The sequence below is a fragment of the Schistosoma mansoni genome, chromosome 2 (genome assembly GCF_000237925.1).
Source record: "Schistosoma mansoni strain Puerto Rico chromosome 2, complete genome".
In the NCBI taxonomy this organism is placed as follows: domain Eukaryota; kingdom Metazoa; phylum Platyhelminthes; class Trematoda; order Strigeidida; family Schistosomatidae; genus Schistosoma; species Schistosoma mansoni.
This window is the reverse complement of record NC_031496.1, coordinates 21318528-21343844: the sequence shown is the minus strand read 5'-3', so window position 1 is coordinate 21343844 and position 25317 is coordinate 21318528. Positions and strand designations below refer to the sequence as shown.

At 32.2% G+C, this 25317-nt stretch overlaps 1 protein-coding gene across 1 annotated transcript; it reads right to left on the bottom strand.

Moving 5' to 3' along the window:
- Smp_065180 (eh domain containing/past-1-related) lies at positions 1–23397 on the bottom strand (the record flags this gene model as incomplete). The annotated part of the gene is made up of 4 exons (XM_018796068.1): positions 1–1722; positions 14937–15218; positions 15769–16059; positions 22729–23397. The coding sequence occupies 4 exons, from the start codon at positions 23395–23397 to the stop codon at positions 1438–1440; spliced, it is 1527 nt and encodes a 508-aa protein (XP_018650317.1). The 3' UTR covers positions 1–1437.
- Between the last annotated feature and the right edge of the window lie 1920 nt (positions 23398–25317).

Genomic DNA, 25317 nt, shown 5'->3' with positions numbered 1-25317 from the left:
GAAGAGGTTAAAGTGACAGCATACTTTTGGATCTGTATACATAAGCGAATGAATAAGTTGGTAAGCAAATAATTAATTCAATATCGGAACGTTCATTTAGGAATTTTATCAGTAGTACAAATTATAATATGAAGTAAAATGTTGAAGCTTAGGTTTATTTATACTCACAATGCGTGGAGCCGAACCATGAATTCTTATAGAAACGAGTTCAAATACAGATATGTTAAACCATTTAATAATGAACACTGACTAATTACAAAATGAAGAACAAATATAGAAACGTTTAAAAAAAACCCAGAAGAACAAATTTCCTCTGATCATACCAACGAAAAAAAAAGTTAATTTGAACTAAAAATCAGGATGATCAGCGCTAAGGGGCGTTTAAGTAAAGTGAGACCATAAAATTGCTTATAATTCAACCAGATTAAAAATTCATCAATCATAAGTAAGTAGGTGTTGATCATTTTTCCTCTCTCCGTTACATTATTTCGTCTAGGATCAAACCAATGTAAAGCATGAGAACAAGTAACGAAACTACCAAGTCAAATACTGATTAGTCCCTTCGGAGAAAGAACAATTTAATCGTAACCATCATTCTTACCAGTAATAGTTGTAAGGATTCATCGTTGTTAGAAAATTATTATTTGTGGATAAAACAAAACAATACCAGATATTATTAGCGTAACACAATGGTTTATAATCAGAAACAATTTACGATATTATACTTTTTCACCAATTTCATGTATTAAATAGATATTCATGGAACAGAATAAAAGGGAAATAATCATAATGATATATAACTATGTATATTCTTACCTATATTATTGTATTGCATTTTCACTTTACAAATAAAAAATTATTTGCTGTTTTGACCAATTTTATTCCTCTATCTCTTTCCCTCAAATAAACAAACATCCAATTAACATTGTTAACCAGCATAAACAGTTATAATATAAGGATAATATTAGTATTATTAATGATGAGAACTGAAAAAGATTATCAGAGATCTGTTGTATATGAGATTTGTAAAACAAAAAAAAATTATATCCAAACAAGAACAAACAAACTGAAAAGGCACATGGAAAACAAAAGGAGTATGATAACGATCCAAATGATCATAACCTCCTTCTTATATCTTTTTATACAGAATTGAAAAATACTATTTGGTTAGCAATATTAATATTACCAAAAATGTTTGTAGAGATTAACTGGCATGCTGAAATTGAAAAGAATATGTTCTGAAACGTAAAATTGTTATTGTATATAATAAAATTTTTAGACTAGATGATCCGTTCGAAAAAAAGTGGGAAGCAAATGTTATGATTAATGGCGACGACAAAAAAGCCAAAGTAAGCTGACGGTAGTTCTTTGTCCCTGTTTTGTCGTGGGGTTTGTGTGTTCTTCGTAGTCAATAAATAAAAACTTCTGCCGCGAGCATTATTCTTTATGGTAACCATTACGAAGTGCTTGTTCAGAATTTCTTTTGGATGGTGGTACTAAATGGGCAGGAAGTGTAGGTGGTAGTTCGTAGCCTTCTAGTTTTAATTTCATTATATAACAGACTAAAGCGAATTCATCAGCATCTAGACAACCATCACGATCAATATCACCTAGAATCCAAATATTTTTCAACGCACTATAAGGCAAATTGGATTTGACCATATGACTACGTGAAGCTTCACCGCTGATCTTACCATCCATGGGATTTAGTTTCAGAAACTCCTTTAGAATAAAGAAAATAATGCATAAACATTATCTTATATTATTTATCAATATACAAACAATTCATTGAAACATGGAAATTATTAATTTCCTAAGGTTAGAGTTAAGTTCTAACGGATGTAACTGGATCCCATGTTTACTCTAGACTTCAGATCATGTACCAATCAATATTTTAAAATTATTTAAACGTATTAAAAACTGTTATTTGGCAAAATGGAACGATTGAAGTGCTTCAACTGATAAGTTTTTAAAAATGATTGATCTTTAACTCATAAAAGAACAGACCTAAGTTAAATATATTTATCAACATTGATAGCCGTATTATAACTCGAAAATTCTGATAACTTGAAAATTTTACTATACTAATAAGTTGTATTCTCAATTTTCGTCCTTGCACAACACAGTTACATTTTTAATGGTTTGTATTACGAAGTGACCATAATCAGATAACTATTTGAGACTAAGCACCGCTTGAGAGCAGTTTTGTCCTAACATAGGACTTATCACCAGGAATTAAACTTAGGATCTTATGTTCTCATGTCGAGAGCTTGACCTTTACACAACTACGGCGGCATCCTTTGGTCTTCGTGTCACAGTGCAATATTTTTATGATGTAGCACACCCATATTTCAATGTAATCGGTAGATAACTGCTAGACTCCCCTGATTACAGTTTCTCACTAGAACTCCGAGAATTACCCATAAAAACTAGTTAGTAGAGAGCATACATGGTCATTTTCAGTATAAGATGTTTGTGGAGATTGTTAATTTTTATGGTTTATATCAAAGTCTAAAGATTTAACAATAGCCGCACAATCCGGAAGTTCTGGTTTTGATTCTCAATGGCAGTGTTCGCAGATGACAAGTCCTTATACTAGGACGAAACGATTATCTAGTGTTTCCTGGTTTTCAATGGTTGTTTATTTAAGGTTAGTTTGTGATATGAACCATGAAATTTATTAATCTCAATGGATTTCCTAAACTTATTACATTTTTATTTATTTGTGTACATGTATTAGACGAAGGTTTCCTATATGATGAGCAGCTGACTTTACTTTTTGAATATAAATACAAATCAACTAGTGACAAGGGTAAAAATGAATGTCATATTGATTTCAAATTGATTACCACAAAATTCAAAAGAGATCAATACTTCAAAAGGTAATCTTGAATAGGGGTCATATATAAATTTGATACTGTGAATTTTCATGCTGTCTTAAATGTGAGAAATTCATATTCAACAATTGCGTGTCGACAATTGTCAGTTAAGTATGTGACAATCAATTAGTGCTGCAAATTTCGACACACTTCTAGTAAGAATTGATATTAAAGCACAATAATTGATTTAATAAAATTGAAACATAACTGAAATACATCTAAATGGACATATTTATAGAGAAAACGAAGTTATTTAAAAGTCATGGATACCAAGGTACTAAATCAAATACACATCTATGCATACATTAATATGCAAACGAAGAGAAGAATTAGATGATGAATAGTAGCTTAATGGTTACAGCAATAGACTGGTATTCCTAAAAGTTACCAGTTTAAACTACACGTCACTAACTTTTAATTAGGACAGCTAAGTAATACAACTAATACTGATACTAAATGAGTAAATTATAGTCGTGTAGATGACCCAGGATTATGTAATCAAAATGTGTTACCTATAATTGTTTTAAAAATCCACCAAGGTGTGAAATTTTAGTGCCTCAGTTACTATCTGCTATGATTCGAAACGTATTCATGAAATATGGGTAATAAGAAGTTACATTTAAAGATATATATAGAGAGAGCAGGAATTGTTTGTCTTAATTCTATCAAAACATTCTATTTCTGTGTAGTGCTCAATCAGTATGAGAAATATGGAATTAAAAATAGTTCAAAATTAGTATCACTGAAGAGGATTCATACATATTTTTTTCTTGCAAACAGCTATTATAACAATCCTTAAGAAACAATCTTCTAATAAGTACATTTGATATAATGTAGGATAGAACTACCCTCTTTAAATTACACTGTTGTTTTGACAATTATATAACAAAAATAAACATGTCATATATAGTATACAGTTGACTTAATTGTCAAATTTATTTCAATGATGAATTTCAAATGGATGTATTTCATCTTATACAAATTTCAAACTTTCTTTTTGGACATCATATTTCCCTTAAATGGTATAAACAACTTTTTATTTACAATTTAAAATCATTGCTATAATTATCTACAGATAGAAAGAACTGAGTTAAGAAACTGAATACGTACAACTAGTGAATTAATAATAATTAAAAAATATATATAAACAACTGGGTACAAGTATTTGTACTAATGTCAGTGAAATCATTCCTTTTTATGTACGATATTAGGACGATATGTGATGGACTAAAGCTGAATGTAAATCCTATGATAATAATAATACTGTAGTGAACAAAACACTAGTTGGGGACAATCGAATGTATTTAAGCAAACATTACAGACTATCTCACTAAATTCTGATAACCATACAGCAAACAGTTAATTTGCAAAATAACAACCAATTGTCTCAATCTTCACTGTTCCTTCTGTAAATATCAGTTCATCTTCTCTAATTTCATTGTTCATGTATTTTCCTACCAATTGCGCTTCATTTCAGTTTCCTCCTTATCGGTCTTTTGCCAAAATACATTCTATATCTGACTATCACTATATACTACTTATATGGATATAAGTAGATCACACTACAATATTATTATTACTGACTTTATTAAAGCATTAATAATTCTTTTGTAATAATTACCAGTAGATATTTTTATTCAATTTTATTTTGATTAACTAGCAGTGTAATTATGTACAACAACATTGGGTTAGTTATTTTGAAAATAACAGCAAAACCCGGAATCAAATTCAATATGATTACGCAATAATTCTGGTTTAAGCATCATAATTTCTATTTTTTTAAGTATATATAAGAAGATTAACACGTCAGCAAACCGGTGTAAATGTGTTATGCTTGCAATCAAACGATTGTGCAAGTAAGAAAACTATATATATATATATATATATATATATATATATATAGTTTCAAGCCTGATTTTTGTTATTACCGCTGGTACTGTTACTATTTATGCTAATTTGGCATCTTATTGTGCTAAATTAGTATTGGAGCATAAACCAACACATATGTGTCAGGTTCTACGTTGTACATTACCAACTAACTGATACTCTTATAGAAAACGTATTACAATCTGATGCATATTTTATATTTCCACTTACTTTATCCCATGGTTCTCTAAAACGATCAACAATCCATTCCTTTTCAAAGCGACCCTCTTCAAATCCTTCACCAGCATGAAAACTGAAAGGTGTACCAGAGGTATCGAATGCACCGCCTGTAACAGCTGGACCATGTGTTTCTACGATTGCATCACGTTCCTATTAAAAAACAAACCGTTACATAGGACGAACGTCAATTTAAATCTATTCAATAAAATTGTTTACTCTATAACAGGCATTAAAATAGTATTTTTTTGAACAAAGGAAGTTCAAATAACTGCCATCATTAATAATAAAAAAACAACATGATAGTCAGTTTAACTGAAACAAAATGTTTATTATAATTCCATAGAATGAAAACTAAAACAAATTACTAGTTTTGCATGTACTTATTGATTTCTTAGGAGGAAAATGATTGAAAAACGTGTTAACTTGCACCTGTTTGCCAAACTAAATGTATAAACTATTATAGAGAAGTATTTCTAATGGTGTTTAGTACTGCCATCTGTATCTAATTATTTGAATGATAATTTATTAGTCAATAGGGATTCCTTTCAATATGGGACAACTTCCTAGATCTACAATGTAATTTGTGGATTGGAAATTCAGACCAGAAATCTATTTCAATCGATCAGATATTATGACACAGGTCGAGCAAACTACAAAAAAGACAGTAATTATGTCAAATCATGGGATAACTGAAGTTGGGAAACATGGATCATGAAATTTCGACCCAAATGACTGGATAATTTTGCACTTATAGAAAAGACTGAGAAATGGTAAACTTAAGTGAAATAGATGTCCATAGTTCTTTGAATTTATCTTAAGAAATGAAATCAATGGTATAGTATTGCCGATATTGTAAATCATCAGTATCAGATATGTGTATTAGTATTTAATGTCAGAAAAGTATGTATTATCATGTTTGACTCTGAATCATTATTTTAATAATAGTAATTCAACCTGATAAATGTTAAAAATATCAACAATAAAAACAACCGAATATCAGACATGTATATATATGTCGTTATCTGTGTTCAACAATTTGTATCTAAATCAATGAATTGAAATGACCAACTGATAAAGATAATAATAACAACCAGTTACAATTGATTATGTACATATTTACTGGATAATTAACAATTTATCATTGATAACTTTTAGGTAATCATCGTGTAAAGACAGATTGTAGATTGCCGAATAAACTGAGAGGAATAGAACTTCACACTCTATAGTGTATAAAATATAATTAACACTGTTCTCAATAACATAAAGGAAGAAAAGTAATAAGAAATACTGAAGCAAACTAAAAAGAAATATTAGACGGCAGAACATGAACACATGAAAGAAATCTTTTGTTTCAAATCAATGAGTTTGAGTGAGTGGATTTAAAGAGCATCAACTTAAGAAGTTCACTACATGAAATTTATCTCAATCAAAGCTACACTGAATAACCTGAGACAAATATCCTGTTGTTTTGAATCACCAGAAGTATGGATATTAAAATAATGAGCCTCATTTTACATTTTCGGAACTGTCAGAATTTTACATTAATGATGCCGCCAAACTCATCATAATTCCTCCCTTACAACTCATAGTTAAACGAGAAGGTTCACATTCGTGAATACTTTTAAAAAAGCTCTAATTAAATTAGAGGAGAGAAGGATGAAAGGAAGATATGATTAAGGGATTTTTATCGACCTGATGTTATAACACTATATATATATATATATATGACGAGATTAGGACGTTACCTGCTGAAACGAGGAAAAATGTTAAGGTTTTATAAATAAAATCTGAAGTATGTTTGAGTAGCACTTACGTTTGACGATTTAAAACAAAATGAAATCTAGACACGTAAAACGATAAAGCGATTTTATAAAATAGCAGCAAGAAATATATAGTGTTACTGATAACAAACAAACAATCATGCATTCTAAAACGGAATATTTTCCGTAAATTCATTATATAATTAAGGATATTATACGTATTTTAACACTTAAATTCATGCGGCGATCTGAACTAGACCACCATTAAAAACCTGAAAGCACTGGACAGTTTTTAATGGTGGTCTAGCTTAGATCGACTTACGAATTCAACTGTCAAAATACTAATATCTCCACAAATCCCCATACTGATATTATACGTATATTTGTTTTTTAAAAAAAAGCCATTTAGATATAAAAAAGAGACTCATTTGAATTGCATCCAGGCATAAATAGTTCGTAACTAGTACCGTTTTAGCTATTAGGACACATGTTAGCAAAAAAGGACTTAAATATATATGGGCACCATGAACTCCATTAAAGTATCCGAAGTTTTTTTTGTCTAAGTATTCAAAAACTATAAAGTCAATAAATTTTCTGAGTAAACAATGTTATAACAAATATTGGTTGTGTAAATGGAGAGATATTTAAAACAATCCGTTTTTTTAAGAAATATTATCCAAAACGGTATATTTTCACAGGAAATGTTTACAGATAATGGAATAAAAGAGGGTTGTGAAGAGATGAAAGGAGAGTAGGTCAGATGTGACCATATTCTATTTAGAAGGTATGATCTGAATAAATTCAAAGGATTTCCAGAACACAATCCATGTGAAAGAAATTTACGGTGATGCCTAATATATATTCTAAATTTATGTTTACTCTGCAGAGAGTGAAGAAATTAACCGTCTTGACTATTCCACACACATCTGACCTATTCTGGTTTATTGAACAATAAAATATCTGAAGAGACAATGAATCCATTCTAACTGACATCAAATTTGAAAGACCTATATGGTAGGAAACATGTCTATCAGAAGTAGAGTATACTGTGAGATATTTCACTTTGTATCACTTCAAATCGGTAAATAACTGTCATTTAAAGTAAAAGGTATGAATAGGTCATTAATATCTTGTGAAACACATTTTTGAGGTAATTTTTGTGTATGATGAAATCTACTGAGCACAAATTTAAGACGATAAGTCGGTTGATGAAGCTGTAAACCTTCTACCATTTAGGTGACCAAGGTGTTTATTATATATATGCAGCTACCACTCACCACTGTACATATTGACTAGAATAAGAGCAGACTGGAAAAAGGTAGAAACCCGGGTGATATCAAGATATAGCATCACTTCAAGAAGTCACTAACAGTTAGTCTGAATTGTGTAGGAATGTGCAAATTTCCTATTTGCGTACGCAAGATAACCATGATCCATTGTCAGAGAACAGATTAGATAATGTAAAACCGTCTGTAATGCAGGGAATGTATTCATTCTGTATTTTCTACAGCTTGATGACATTTACTGCGTTAGACTCATTCTTCTAGAAGTTTTTTCTTTAATTTTTAACTAATGGTAGCATCATCCTGTGGATCATAGTGATCTCACTTTAGTGTCCTGATGTGAATTTTTGAAAAATCAAATAAATACACATTTCTGAAAAGTTTCATCGCTATGTTATAACTGTTTCATCATTTCACCTTGGCAGAAACGTAGATTTTTTCATTTGAATCGCTATTATATTTTCCAGTCAGAGGGAGAGATAGAAACAAACTAAAATTTGAGATGTAAATATATCCGAGCAGTGAATTGACGCACTGATTCATCAGTTCTATAACTATTGAGAAAATATCATATGAAGAAGAATTTGTATCTTAAAGGATGAATAAGCCCCAGATTATTAATGGTTACATAGATGAAATCATTTATTTAAATCATGTAAGAAGTATTATTAGAGATATCAGAATATATATATATATATATATATATATATATATATATATATATGCACTGACTTAATTAACATTATACGTAAACAAATATTTGTATAGTAATTATGATTACTATTGAAAGGTCTTGGGGTTAACTAATGATTATATCAATGAAAGCAACTAATTAAAAAATGAATACGCATCTGACATGGATCATCATCAAAATGACCATACTTACGTATTGTTGAAAAGGTGTATGTTGATCAATTTCGAATTTAACAATCAACAACATATGACTCGTATCAAATGCATATATATATATATATATATATATATATATATATATATATATATATATTCTAATGGTAAAAACACACTATTATTATTATTATTATTATTATTAGTAGTAGTAGTAGTAGTAGTGGTAACACTATTTATCTAAATCTGTTAGGCATTTTACATGATAGAACAAATATTGCAAATTTTTATTAACAATAACAAATATTGCAAATTTTTATTAACAATAATAACATTATATATGGTTTTTAGTCCAGTTGTTAGTTTAGGGTCACTAAAGTAGATCGATTTAACTTGATATTTTTTTCTGATACATTTAACCGATTAGTAGGAATATAACTACTATACATGTTGGTTGTATACTAAGTTATTATGTATTAGCCTACCAAAAATAATTGTTATTTGTAAACCATATAGACGATTTCACGCTTAGAAATTTATAGTACCATTTATTTACTGGACTATTCTTGTGAGCCATTATTAGTTACAGACATTCTTTGTGTATTTAACTCAGTAATGTTGTTTAATTAGATCATAAAACCTTTTAGTCTTGACACTCAGTGGAATCCAGGATCTTTTAACTGATTTACATATTAACTGGATCTAATCATAGATTAAAGTTTTGACACTATTTCTGATATATGAATGCAACTGATGGTGCTTAGATTCTTAAAGTGTGATCTACTGAGATATATAAATTGGAATAAACAGCCCATGTCAAACTAGAAACGATCAGTAGAAAGGCTGATTGTTAGATTACATTCCTATTTAGAGAAGTTACACGTACGTTTATACATCATTGAACAATTTAAGTAGACGGTGACTATTAAAACTAGTATTTATTATATCAAGGTTATCCAAATCACTAAACGGTTATTTGCAAACAGACTCATCAGTGACAAACACAAATTCGTCTTAACTGCCACAACTATCTAAACCACTTCATCAATTCCGCCTCAAACAGTTGATCTAAATTAGTTTATTGGTTAATATATAGCTATTTAAGCATTTATATTTGGAGGTCAGATATCCCAATTAAATGATTGATAGTTCAAGCACAGCCGAGAAAATACTATATACATTGCAAACATCTAACACTTAGTTCGTAGGCACTACAAACCTTAAACCGATTTGACGACAACTTAATAAGAACGTTTTGGTAATAGAATGTCGATGAAAATATCACAACGATCATTTGATTCAATCTCTAATCAAGAGATAATCAAACCTATACTCCCTTTATGTGATCATAAGAAGAAATAAGCCGACAAAAATAATATCAAGAAAACGAGCAAGAATACAACGCAACTAGTATTACTCTTCTGACTTTGTTTAAAATTCTCATTATTTGTAATGTCGTTCCATGAATGTTGCTCTCCCCGTTTCAAATGATCTTGACTGTCTTTTTTTCCGATTAACTATTCCCTTGTACCCTTATCAACGTATTCAGTACACATTTTCCTTAAAGAACAATCCCTTTTTCTACCGAAATTCTTTGCTCATTGTTACTTATAGCTGCCAAAATCTACAGTAATAAACAGTAAGCCACATCAATTCATTTTCTTTAAATGACTACAATTTATACGAATAGTTTGGCATTGGGAAACCGGGAGATAATTTTACAGATCAATTAATGTACCAAAAAAGCAATAAAAATGGAGGTTTAGAATTATAAAAATGGAAATAAACCTCGCCCTCCACAAATACACATCTAATGTAATATATAGCAACAACTAAAGGAAAGAAATATATCTAGCTAAATTATTTGGCCTATAAACATTTATGAACTATATTTGAACTATTTATTGAGACAGTTATTAATGATTCATCTAGGGTTCGGTATCACAAAACAGATACAAACAGAATACATTTTTACACGCATATGTATGCGTGCACACATACACATACATAAGTGAATCACCATAAATTAATATGTCAAAAAAAGAAATTTCATGAACAGAATTACTTCCTTCTGTCCCGGTTGAATTTTTTTCACTTCATTATAATACAACAACATTTTAAAAGTTTGCGCTGAAAATCTGATCGACGGGTCTATCTGCTGATAAAATATCATTCATATAAATTGTATCCATTGTTGTTTGATATAAATATAGACGATCACATCAGTTAAGTTGGAAAAATGAAAAAGTTATCCATAAATGTAAAAAGAGATTGAAAGGTAAAAGAAAAAAAACAGAACAACGAGACTGTTCAGATAAATCATTTTTTTGGGAAATCATATGAATCTATAGTTGATTAAAAATGACTAATCAATGATTTAACAGATATAAAATACGGTAAATTTAGATAATAGAGGCAAAATATAAATCGCATGTCTTCGTGGGTTATGTCCAAAATTTAATATAAATAACTGTCGGATTATTATTATTACTATTATACAATACAAGAAAAATAGCGAAGATATTCCACATTTCGATGGTATATTGAGTTTAAACAGAAGCAAAAGAATGAAGGGCAGTAAACTAGAAAACTTTTTTTCTCTCTTAATCTGAGTGCATTTTTCACATTTTTTATATGGCAAATAGAAAATTACATAGTTAAGACACAGTAAGAAACATTAATAGCCGGGTGCGTACACAGTATATGCACATATAAACACACCAACTGATCAAGCCTTCCTATTACTACTAAGAAATACAACAGAGAAAGGGATAACAAAAACCCATTAATCATTAACACCAACTAATTGACTGAAAGTGTATAAACTGAAACTTATATTACAAAGATTTTGTGTAATGAACAATGAGAAAGGAACTAGAAACCAGACAAGAATTCTGATCAGAAAAAGCTTAAAGAGCAAGACAAGTAAATGGAACTTAAAAGAAAGAATGTTTAAGTCTTCAAAATTAGGAATTCAAGGTACTTTGTATAATAAAGCACGATTTTAATTTGCAAAAAACGGCCGGGACTTCAAACAATTAAGCACTTGTATATTAGTCGAAGAAGTTACTGGAAAGAAATAATGTATAATAGTTAACAATACCTAACTACTAGATACATAAATTTAAGGATTAAAAAGACATGAAATTGTAAGAAGATAGAATACATATATTTGGAATAAGAAAATATTTAGTAATCAGGATACGGAAAAGCTTAATACATCTATGACATTTTATTAAGACTTACAGCTATCGAATTTTTTTATTATAAGGAGTTGTGGCTCATTGGTTTCAGCCTTTAACTTTGAAACAGTTAATTATTGGTTTGAACATTGTATCGACTGTAGAGATCTTGTACAAAAGCTTATATACAATATATGGCCAACAAATGAGGTTTTAAGTAATTTTTTCTTTAGCATAGACCTTATGTTATCTCTGGAACAAAAACTGTCTTGAAAGACTATTAAAACAATCCATCATAGTTTAATGAGAAAAACCAGTGAAACTGTTGTATGGATGATGAGTAGTTAATACATAAATACTCGATAGAAATTATACATCAAAATAAAAATATTAAACGAATTGATAGATAAAGTGAGCGATCTGAGAATATGATGCAAGTTAAAATGATAGAATATTGAACCTTAAATATAATATTTCAAAAACCCAGTCAAATATGAAAATACAACTAGACTGTTTTATGTTCCATAATTTAACGAAAATTTGACCTTTTTTCTACCTTTAACAGAAAATATATCAAAATAAGGTCTTTCTTATATTCAATGGCACTTGTGCTCGTATAGCAAGATAGTACAAGCATATGAACAGGCAACTTATCAGAAGACTTTACAATACTTTGACGTCGAATACTTCAAAGTCATCCAACAACTATCTATAACTCTTGGACCCCGAAAAGTAAGAGTTGCTAGAGAAACATTAACAATGGATTTTGCAGTGCATTGTTTTTCCAATAAAATTACGATAAATACTTAATCCTATCAATCAATAGCATACTTTCCCGATAAAGATTTCTTCTCGACTCAAGAAATCACCTACTGAGATGAGCCAAAATCTGCATCATACATTTTCGAATTGCGTGACCACTTACAAAGAACGCTGGCAGAATACCCAAAAATTTATTCATTTAGCTTCTCGGTTTGAATTCCTTCTTTTGTACCCTGGAACTTTTTCGTGGATCTAGGATCTATATTCCAACACACAACTACAACCTTATTTCCGAAAATCATTTACATTTTGTGCAGTTAAACAAGCTTTTCTTGGAGTAAAAAAAAAGAATCCTTTCAAAAGACTAACAATTTTCTTTTTACATGGTGAGTGTGTTATGAACAGCCGAAGTGTTTTTATACCATCTTTTATACAAATTGCAGTATTCAATCCTTACCTTATTAAGTGTGGAGCACATCATTAACAAAATTTACAATCTGTGTAACAGCTGAGCAATATATATATATATATATATATATATATATATATATATGCAAATGTAGCATATTCCAGTTAGTGAACATAACAGAGCACAGGTGGTATTTTCTTATTCTTGAAATGTCTAATATTTAGTGTCACAGTAACTAGGTCTAAAATATTAAAGCTTATATGCTTTTTTAAATTGTTAAATATTACTTTTTACATAAAAATGTATATCAGCTGTAATATAAGGATGTATATATATATAGCCTAATGAATTACGAAAACTTCTGAACAGTGAACATCTGAAATTAAACTAGTTCAATAGCAGTAGGGTAAACTTAAATGCCTTCAAACTATAGAGAGTATCTCAAACCTAACAGTATTCAATCGTAGTTATTAGAACGGAAGAATTATAAACTTCGCGTTTCATATACTCTACTCACTGAATAAATTATTAACATTTAATTATTTGTAGATCATATTATTTATGCTACATGTAACTATGGCAGTTTATTCTCTTAGAAATAAATTATTTGTTATGGGTAAAACTTTGAAGGAATCTTGTTAGTTGGTTGTAAATAACTATTATTAGAATAAAATATCATAATACATTTTATGCAATGTGGCCAAAAATATGATGGCATGTTAGTTTGGTTTCCCAATCTATATCATAACAGACAATGATTTAATCTTTAATTCAGTCTGTTTGGTGTAATTATCATACTATCTGATTGAATCATGGCTTTGCAAATACTTAAAATACATTTTGTATCAAATTTTTTTATCATACCTACTAAGGAGTTGAGGTTCTACCAAATAACAAAAAGGATTGAACCTAAATTGTTAAATGAAAACTTCACTGAATGTACTCAAGTATGTATTGTGATATACATAATACCCCTTAGAAGATTAAGCCATCAACGAAAGTTCATTTTGAGGAAATGTAAGTCATATCTTGACCGATCACTTCCACGTATGATCTTGCTTATTTCTAACTGGCCAACAATTAATTACCTTATAGTTGAGTTAAATGAATGAAGATTATATAAAATTATTTGTTGTTTTTTTAACAGAACTAGGACTTTTTTCTTTTTTTACATTTTCTACTTTGAATTAAATTTGTGTATCGGAAAGTTTCCCAGACAAATAAAGTTCTTAAAATAGCTTACTTCGAATCAGTCAGTCACAACGTAGAACTTCGTACATACGTACATCAGTTCGAGTTGCCATACCACATTAGCACAGAGATGCAGTTGTCGATTCAAATCCTATAGTGGTAGAAGTAGTAAGAGTATAAGCAGTAATCAGACAGATTAGGGTTTGAAGATGTTATTCAAGGAGTATAACACAGTGAAATAAATTTCGAAAGAGAAAAAGGATAGGGACATGAGGAATTCAGAAGATTCGAATTTGGTAGAACACAAGGAGTGGATGCACCTTCGCCACTGCAAAGGTGCAAAGGAGCTTACTTTGAATACCAGAAACCAAATAGTAATAATATCTATCATGCTTTAAAGATGCCTAGTCTGAGTCGAAAAGCTTCACTTATGTAAACTGAAGCAATCAAATATTAAAAGCATATATCTACAACTGGAGCTCAAAATATTTCCAATAACATCAAAATAATAAATTTACCATTGGAATCATTTGTACTAATTTTGCTACTTCACTCGATAGCATTTCATCGACAGCTTTGATTAGTTTTGGTTGTAGTGCAGGAAATGTTCTAAAATCATGTACTTCTAAAGATTCTTGCATTCTGTTAATGTTAGGGAAATCACCAATTGATATATGTTGTGTACGTGATATGGTATCGTATACTTTGGATAAGTTATTGATAAGCTCCTTTTTCTTAGCATCTTTACCAACGATTGTTGGCATTTCTTTTTTCAAATACGAAATAACATAAGCATGAACCTAAAGTAAGAAAAAAGCAGTAAATGAGAGCATTTAACAAACATTTGATATATTCAATACAAACAGTATCTAATAATATACAAGATTTAGTATGGTTTAGTGTTCTAGAAATTGGAGATTTTGTATGAATTTCACTCAGTGAACCCACCGTAAACATAATCAATGCCCTCTAGAAAGATTACCTAGCTCATTCGGTATGTCCGTATATAAATCACACCTGTCTGAAATATAGATATAGTGGAGGTCGGTTGTTATTTCTAACCTCAAGAAAGAGGTTAGAGAAGAGCTTGAGAATAATAGGTTAACAGGAACCCAGCTACCGGCTTAAGTTCAATAATGGTGGTCGGGTGTGTCATTGCCCAAATCGGAGATACTAAGCTTTAGAGTAAATAACAGACTAAATTAGAATTAGGATCCTGATTGGTGGTCAGGCACATGATACTGGTTAGGGATCCTCAAAACATAACAGTTATGATCTATCTGCAACGAAACCACAGTAAGATTAAAGTTCAAAAGTGACAATTTACACAAACAATAACAAAATACTTACTTTGGCAAGACGAGCACGTCTAATGAAATCATTTAATTTTCTCAGAGTACCATTTGCAGGTAGAGTAGCCAAATCACGAAACAAATCCATTTTCTCCAATTCAAACAACTTTCTATTAGTATCAAATACTAACTGACGGTCCCAAAAACTACCAATATATACACGTGCTACTTCAGGTGTATTCAATATTTTTCCTAAACTCCACATTAAAGCACCATATACTCTCATAAGTTGTTGAGAATCAATTGTATCTGCCTTATTCAAAACAATACGTATTTTGTCTTCGTTCGACTAAATACAAAAACAAAAACAAGTGATGATTTTTTAAACAAAATATGCATCGCACTATATTACTGACGAGTATTTTAAATGGAAACACCAGGCATTCTATTTATTTTTAGTATGGATTCAACGACTACAGCTAACAAAGGAAGCTTATGCACCCGTAATAATCATTTATTAGACCCTATATATATATATATATATATATATATATATATATATAATCTGGCGTACATTATTTTCTTGTTTTCCTAATAATTATTGAAGATATACACAACTGGTTTGTGAAAGAATATCGACAGTAATGGTTCCGCTCGCCGGCACTAAACTGAATGACACAACTAGTTCTGTTGTACAGCCGTAGAACTAGAGACTTAGACAAACAAGATGAATCTTAGTATCCGAACATATCCAGTCAAACCACATAAGACAGAAATAATAAGCTGGTTTTCTGACTGGTTGTTTAATAATTAACGTAGTCATACGTGAGTATTGCTTAAAATGTACTTACTCAATGAACTTCTGTATATTGATATAATACTTTAACAAAATAATATTCTCAATCACACCGTGTGGAACAATTCTATATTAACACAAAACTTAATGCACGGCTCCTGAAGAAACTATATAAACACTAGTAATTTAACAGTTAGACAGTGTGATACAAAAACTTTGCATAAAAATTAGTGCACGGATTGTACGACATTAATTTCATTTCAAACCAATAAGGTCACTTAAGTCAGTTAGTCATTCAGTCGGTCAGATGCGACGTACAATCTGGTGCGTATGTACATCGGTTCAAGTTACAATGCCAGAGATGGAATTGTGACACTAAGTCCCATAATAGTAGATGTATTAACAGTATGAGTAGTGATTGGAAAGACTAAGAGTCAAAAATACGATTCATTGAAATATAAATTGGTGAAATAAAAACACCGAAAAAGTTATAAGAGATTTAGAATCTCAGAATTCAGGATAAGACAAAGAATGGATGAACCTGAGCCACTGCAAAGATTTTGAGCCATGTCATTTAAGGTTTCTAACCATTGGTTTAGATAATCACACAAACCACAACTAGGTAGATTACACCTATTAACATGGTTCAGTCCAATTTTCAATGACCTTACAGACTGATGGCATGTTTTGGCTTGACCGCCCCCACACACAACATCGAAGATCGAGGTAGTTGGTGGTTGGGCATACGTAATGCATGTCACAACCACCTAAGTTGATGAAGATTTACTACCCCATAGACCTATTTGCCATCTTTACCTAATACCTTATTCCTAACCCAGGCACTTCCTATTCAGTGGTCCTAAAATACACGAGAAATGCTCCGAAGACGTCTATGATTGAATACTAGTAACCTATGAATATCCTCTATTGTTACTGCTCACCTTTCACACTCATAAAGCAAGGTGAAGCGAACTACTAAAGCCAGTCATTACTGACATGAATCTACATCGACTCAAGTTACTACCTTTCGTATCAACACAGAAAAAGTAAATCAATAAGATGGGAAATGTGTGCACGTATTGTAGTGGAGCAGCTTTTCAACCTGAATCGATGATTGAAAGTTAAGGAGCCTAAATCACTAATCCATCATAAATCCACCGTCAACCAATAAGACTCAGCAGTAACTTGCTCAAGAATGAGCGAACTTCCGATTCAACCAGAAAAACGGTTAGGATAAATTTGGATTAAAAATCCTAGGATCATATGAAATGAACGCTTAAAACACACTAATTTCGAATAACTAACCAACATGTATGGAAATATGTAATTCATTAGCATAAAACACTTATTGGTAATAACAGTAACTAAATAGGCATAAAAATCAATTTTCTTTGTTTATTATGTTGATTTATTTTGAACTAACCAACCCTTGACATATTAAATGTCAAAACACTTCTGAAATAAAGCAAACGAAAAATGAATAATCGGAAATAAACAAATTAGACGTAATGTACTTCAGTCTAAATGAATTTCTCTGTCAATAATAATGTGCAAAAAGAGTAAAAATCACTGGATGAATTCACTCTGAAACCGTTCAATAGACAGTTAGAGAATGCAAATGAAATGGAGAAAAGAGTGACAGTAAAACAAGACAAGCTTTTTCATGTGTATTCATTGAGCCATGAATGAATGAAAATGCATACCTGAAAGACTAGAAGAACGCTTTATTGAAAACGGGAACAAACGGTCAGAACTTCACAAAAAAAGACGTTCAAGATATGAAAGATTTCTAAACTATTAACATTCCAAGCTAATTTATTGAACGGCTCTTATTCTGGTTGTCTTATTATGATTTTTTCTCACCTATTCTCTGTATTGTTATTTCAGCTTGAGTGGTACACTACATTATGTTCACTTCTATGTAACACTTTTTTTCAATAAAATAACGTATTTTTAAAGCTGTTGTGGCGAATTTATCCAATATTAACTGATACAGATTCTGTAAAGTTATCTGAACCAAAATATATTTACATTCATTTACATTCATATTTACACTCATTAGAACTCTCCAACAAAACATACAATTATGGTATTGAAAAAGTTCGCAGGCGCTTAAAAATGAAGCTGAGAAATTTAAGTCTCAGTTCATAAACATTTGCAAAAGAGCAAAGACTCAACTGACTATCAATAATTTGAAATAGCACTTGAACTATATATTTCATATCAACCGCCGAGATATAACATGCGCCACACAATCGTGTGAGAGCTTTATTACTGCCCGGGTGCCCAGACCGAAACAGGTGGTTTTTTTAGGGGGCGATTCCCTGAGCCTTTGACCTAAAGGTAGCCGGTGACCAACTATTGGTTCACATGCCATTTGTTACCTCAGGGTACTGGAGTCAATGTGCACCACTGGTTTGGAATCAGGGTTTCCTAACTCCCCTAGGTGGATTTACTGTGTCCACTGGCTCGGTTAGAGCACCGAACATTCTCTTTTTGTTCTCTTAATTTCGTAAACAACAGTAATGCCGCAAGAAGGTAGTGAGTAGGACTTCCCTTTGGTCGTTTAATACCAAACTTTTCAAGTCAACGCGGAATTCCCATATTCACAGACCATAATAAGTACTGATGGCCAAAGAAGATTACATCAATGTTAACCGGGTCGCCGGTTTGTAAAATCATGGCTATATAATCAGTGACCGAAGGATGAATTAAATTTGCTGTAATACTATGCTCTGCATGTTGGCTGTCGTTACAAATCGCTTTCGTCAGTCATTCAGTCGCTTTCGTAGGGACATAGTACATAATTAAGGTCTTTTAAATACATGACGATGTTTCAAATAAATAGCAAATAAATAGTAAGTATGAGACCTCAGGGGGAAAAGTAAGTGAAACTTGTATTTCTTTTGCAGAGCTGGAAACAAACATAAAATTTCATTTTTAGAATCTATTGAATTACTGAATTAAAACATACTTTTTGGAAAAAAATATCCCTTGGGTTAGTTCTTCCAGTCAATTTGATGTAAATTCGATAAACCGTATTGATACATGACAAAGATGTTTTGAAACCTGGAAACTACAGATATCCTTAAAAATATTCACATTTTAAGCGAATGATAAGTTTTCATAAAGCGTTTTCTAAACAAAAACCTAATTAATACTACGGCTCTTATTTATGGTCGAACTTTATTGGATACAATATATCAGTCACGAGACTTTAGTGGGGAGAGGTTACTGTTAAGTTCTTAGTCATAGTAAAAAAGGCTCTTGAATCAGGTTTTTCGGATATGAATACGGTGTGTTCGAAAATTTAGAATGACACCCAAAGCCACAGCTCTTATAATTGAATTTCACACTTGAAAATCTTATGGAAGAGGGTTTCCAACTCTAACCAGTCCCACGCAAAACTCCAACATGCATTCAAAAAGGCTACCATAACAAAATAATCCCTAACCATGAAATTTGTGAATGTGGGTTCAAATCAACTAGGTTTCTTTAGATTTGATAAAAGACTGTGAATGATTTTTAGTAACTGAAGAGTTGGTATAGAGATCTGTTCTTATCTAATACCAGCGAATATATAGCCTCTGCCAGGGAAGTCCTACTCACTGCCTTCTCGTGGCATCACTGTTGTTTACGAAATTGAGAGGACGAAAAGCGAATGTCCGGCGCTTTAACCGGTTTGGTGGACACGGAAAGTTCACCTAGGGGAGTTGGAAAACCCTGATTTCAAACCAATGGTGCACATGGGCTCCAGTATCCTGAAGGAACAAATGGCGTACGAATCAATCGTTGATCACCGGCTACCATGGGACTGCATCTCCTCACGATGCTCCACTGCCTTGTGGATCAGATCTTTCGGTCAAAGGCTCCGGGTGTGGGCCCATAAGAAAACCACCTGCTTCAGTTTGGGCACCTGGGCAGTATCACAGCCCTCAAGCAAATCGAATGAGATTTGTATGGCGCATATGTATCTGGTGCTCCCTTGTACCAATATTTATGTGTTTAAATAAATAATAAAATAAATGATACCAATATTTAACCCAGAATAATATCGAACCACGATACACTGAAACAGAAGCGCACTATAAAAAGGAGTCGAACAGAAAACCCAAAATAACGAAGAAAACTGACAGTTACTCATTTACTCACACAAAAAGTAACAGCTTATAACTTGAATCGACAAACATAGAACTATCAGTTTGGAAAGTATTGATTACTATGAGATGAATTGTTGATTTTGATGGTTAATAGAAAACATCAGAAAGCTAAGTAAACATGTACTTTACCAAATGTTATTCACTGGCCTAGAACTAGTTTGATGACGTTATTTTTAGCCATGTAGGGATATGTAAACTCCCTGTTTTAGATCCATAAGATAACTCAGTCAGCCAGCTACAATGTAGGACCAGGCACATATATACATCGGTCAAAGATGCCACACCTCATTAGCACAACAAGATGAACACCGAATTCATAGTAGTCACTTCACTGGTAGTAACATATAAAGGGGAGATTGTGTATAGGGACATAGTACGGGAAGAAAGAATTAGTTTGTAGAAAGATATAAAGCAATTTTGTTGAAGATTAAAAGACCCGGTTTGAAAATATCTGATTTAGACGTATATCTATCTCCATCCAAATTTTGATGTTAATATCAATCTGTACATTCAGTTCTAGGTATCAATCGTTTTTTTAACCTGTCAGTTTCTGTCGAATTTCTTACGACTGACGTTCCCCATTTTGCTACTGCTAATTTCAGTGTGCTATCATGACTTACAGTAAATTCATGCAAATTTGTACCAGATAAGACGTTTAGGTGTGTCGGTTAATAAGAGTAACTGAGCGGAAAAGGTAGATTATTGGAAAAAAACCAAAAGTAATCAATAACTGGAGAAGATAAAAATAGAGAGGAGTAAAGCTTGAGGGCAAATGAATTGATGACCCGTTCCGAGTCTATACTTTGGGAACAAACATCATCTAGCTATTGATTACAATTATCTTGCGTAGAGGTTCAAATTATCCGCGATAAGCACAGTAATGTCTCAGAACATAATTGTAACTTTAGCGTTGATTAAGTGTTTTTAAGATATTACTATAAAAAAATAATCGTTACATTATCGTGGCCAACCTGATCAACAGATAAACGTTTATTAGGAAATAAAAAACACACCGTTAGTTTAGAGTCATGCATTTACAAAAACTTCGAATTTTTAAAAGCTAAAACTATAAGATTTCTAAAACAAGATAGGGAAATGAATACATCTATGTTAAGCGAACTAATTTTGATTTGTCTTGTAAACTACTAGCTTTGGATAATTTGCAGCCCCCAATGAAGCTCTTTATCACCAAATAAACAGAAATAAATGTAGAAATCAATAAGGGAGTGTATCCAGCTTAATATTTTTCTCAAAACACGAGTTACTATAATAGGATTCGCATTCAAAAACTAAGTGACCAAAACCACAAGATATAAACAAGATGGAAACCACACTATGGAACTGGGGCTTCATGATGTCTAATGGAGGGTGTTTGGAATTCCAAGTTAGATTTGAGCGACAAGATTAAGTATGACCAATTTTCATATATACATAAGTGAAGTGCTCGTAATCTGACATCACATCGAAAGCAACAATACTAGAAGTCCATGTCTTTTCACTTCAAAACGTTATAAATCTAGTCAGATTTCACCGTGACAATCACTTTCGGATGACTCACCCTTGGCTACTGTTCACTGAGGGAGTGAAAACAGTATTTTTATTCTAATATTAACAGCCTGACTTTAACATATATACAGGTAACTTATGAAGAGTTCTGATCTGAAGTAACAAAGTACACTCCTTTGATATATTTGCGAATTTCATAACTTTTTAAAGAGGTGATCACTTAAAACTGGAAGCAGTCATTCAGAATAAAAATAGGGACGCTAATCCTAGCATGAGCAACGAACAATTGCCTCGGAACTGAGTATTTAATTGACCACTTTGATTCTGAAAGATTCTGAGGGGAAATATATTTGGAAAGAGTACTACACGAGTACAAGTGCAATGAAAAAACAATCTCCCTATTTTGGGGTTTTCCCCAAATTCCAATGGTCTTCCCCAGATCTGAAGCAATTTTGGGAATTTTGTGCTATTTTCCCAAAATTTTCTATAGCGGCTTCCCCGAAATGAGGAGATTGGGTAGCTTTAACTCAATTACCAAAATATCAGAAAATCGTACCTTTAAAACTTCGATAACTCGGCGGAATTCGTCCGATATATCCAATTTGTGGGCGTCAAAAAGCAAGATGATCCTGTCTGCGCGCTCTGCAAACCACTCGATAACACCTGAGAAGTCGTAACCACGATCGACACGTTGCTTTTCGCCACTCAAAATACCAGGTGTATCAATAAACGTTATCCCATCCAAAACACCATTGGGCATGTGCGCACACTGAAAACGATTCAAAAAACCGTTTCCAAATTTAGAAAGAGGTCTAAACTGCTTTGAATAATCCATTACAAGAGCATTTCCAGGAATAATCCCGCTCCTTGCATCGTTCATGACGGCTATGAAGCTATCTGTGGTCGGCTCGGGACCAATTCGGATGCCAGGAAAGTCTTCACCAATCAGGTAACGTATAAAAGTTGTTTTTCCGGTGGAATATTGACCAATAAGCAAAACCATTGGCTTCGATTCGAAGTCGCTTTTTTCAAGCGGAGGTGAGTGGAAATCATGGAATTTGTACAAATTTTCGAGAGGAAGTAATTTTTTAAAGTACAATTTTTCAAGCCCATCAATTACATTGTCGTACACCTCCTGATCCTTTGGTCTGGAATTTTTTAAAGCGCTTAACATCGCGGAATTTAAATGACGATCGTACCCTAAAGAGATCTTCAAGGTTGTCATTCAGTGCACAAAAACCAAAAATTGCTTAGGTACTTATTTTGATAAAGCATAGTAAGACGCCAGATCTCGGCCATGTAATTCGTTAACACTATTTAGAGGTACATGATGCTGTGTCAGATTAGTGGCTCTTCTAAAGTTATGTTTGAAATGTAGTGTCGGTTACTATGTTAAACCCCATAACTTATTCGAGCTTCTGGACAGGCCAATTTATCCATTATTCTTGATTCACGTCTTGGTCTTGTTGATTATTTACTTATCAAGCTTGGTTGTTTTTGTATGGATGTATGTGTGTGTACATCTCATACTACTCATCACATGTCTGTAGCTTATTTTTGTGTGACCATAAATATTAATTAACGCTTGAATAAATCGAGTTTGTTCACATGCTTTTTCCACTGAGTGTCATTTCGCTTCGCTTCCTTTTCTTCTATTCCTTCGCTTCGACCCTCTGATTGTCTGTCGAGATCAATCAGTGTACAAAATATACGTATTCAAAACTTCATCCTCGTATATGACTTATTTAATTCAGTTATTCACAAATGCGATTATGTAAGAAGATTGGCGATATGTGTATTTCAGTGACGATAATCATACGATGTAACTGGAGTCCGATCTCGGGCAACTAAAGTGGTGAGCCCGTCGATAACATCGTCCAACCTAATTGACGTCAAAATGAAGGGCCTCACTAAAGAACACTACCAAGATGATAGGAAGTCCCTAGAGGGTAAAGTCATCGTGAGACACAGTAAATACCAATACAGTCCACAAATAACGCAAAAGAGGACAGAAAATAAATCTTTAAAGTGTACGAAAAATTCGTTGTTCGATGGTTACCTTTACTTACAATGTGGATGGACAGATAGATGAATAGATAGTATTTACTTCATTCAATATTGTATGTTTAATGCCATAAAAATTAACAGCATATATAGCGTTATGTTTGACGAGTCTTATTTGAAAGTATGGTTAAAATCAGTGTCAAACTTCCTTGACTCAGTGTACGTTCCCCAGTCGATGGAAAACTTCTTGAACGTATCAAATACGGTTTGCAAAGGTAGAAATTAAAAGTCATCGGAAATGAGAGACTTTAAATTTCTGAAGCAACTGAGTATATTCGAGGTCCGAGATTAAACGGTTATGTGGGTCCAGTTGTCAAACAGAACTGTCTGACAGCTGTAATAGTTGCATAAAGAATAAAAGAGTTGTTTTGACGAGGTTAATGATCAGGCGTATCTTGTCCCGTATAAACTACTGGACTAAAATACACTGAAAGAGTCCCAATTTGAATGACAGAATAGGTACATTTCAGACAAGAACCACGGTCAAAGGAAAGAAGAATTGACGACAAACTACTTAAAAAATCCACACATGACTGATGAAGCCACGGATATTGTAGTTTGTCAACAATTTACCAGAAACACGTTCTATAATTGAATCGTGCCCGCCCAATGAAATCAAAAGCCAGAAGCGAGGATGTTGGAAGATATATTTGATAGATTATCAATATATCGAGAAGTGACTGATCTAATCTGACTAGTGAACTCAGAAGTAGTTGAACACGGCTTTCCACTCGTGATCTGGTGCGGAAGCATGACCGATAGCTTTCAGCTAGGTGAGTTAATTAAAACGAATGTGGTCAGCATCCAATGTTGAACACTTACAGAGCTATTGAGTTTGGGGATTTATTTGCCGCTACATAAGCTTGAAGTTACGAAGTCTCAGCCTCAAGACTAACAATATAAGGTGAATTGTTTCATGTTGGCGTTTTCTTAGCCAGTTGAGTTGGTGAAAACGTCATTTGGGTGCGATAGAGCTGAAACAGGTTTTACTGAAGGCATGACGTTTGCAAACCTGGCCATGTAAGAGTTCAGATTCACAATCAATGAAAAATATGAGTGATTCACGAATTCTCCTGGAAGT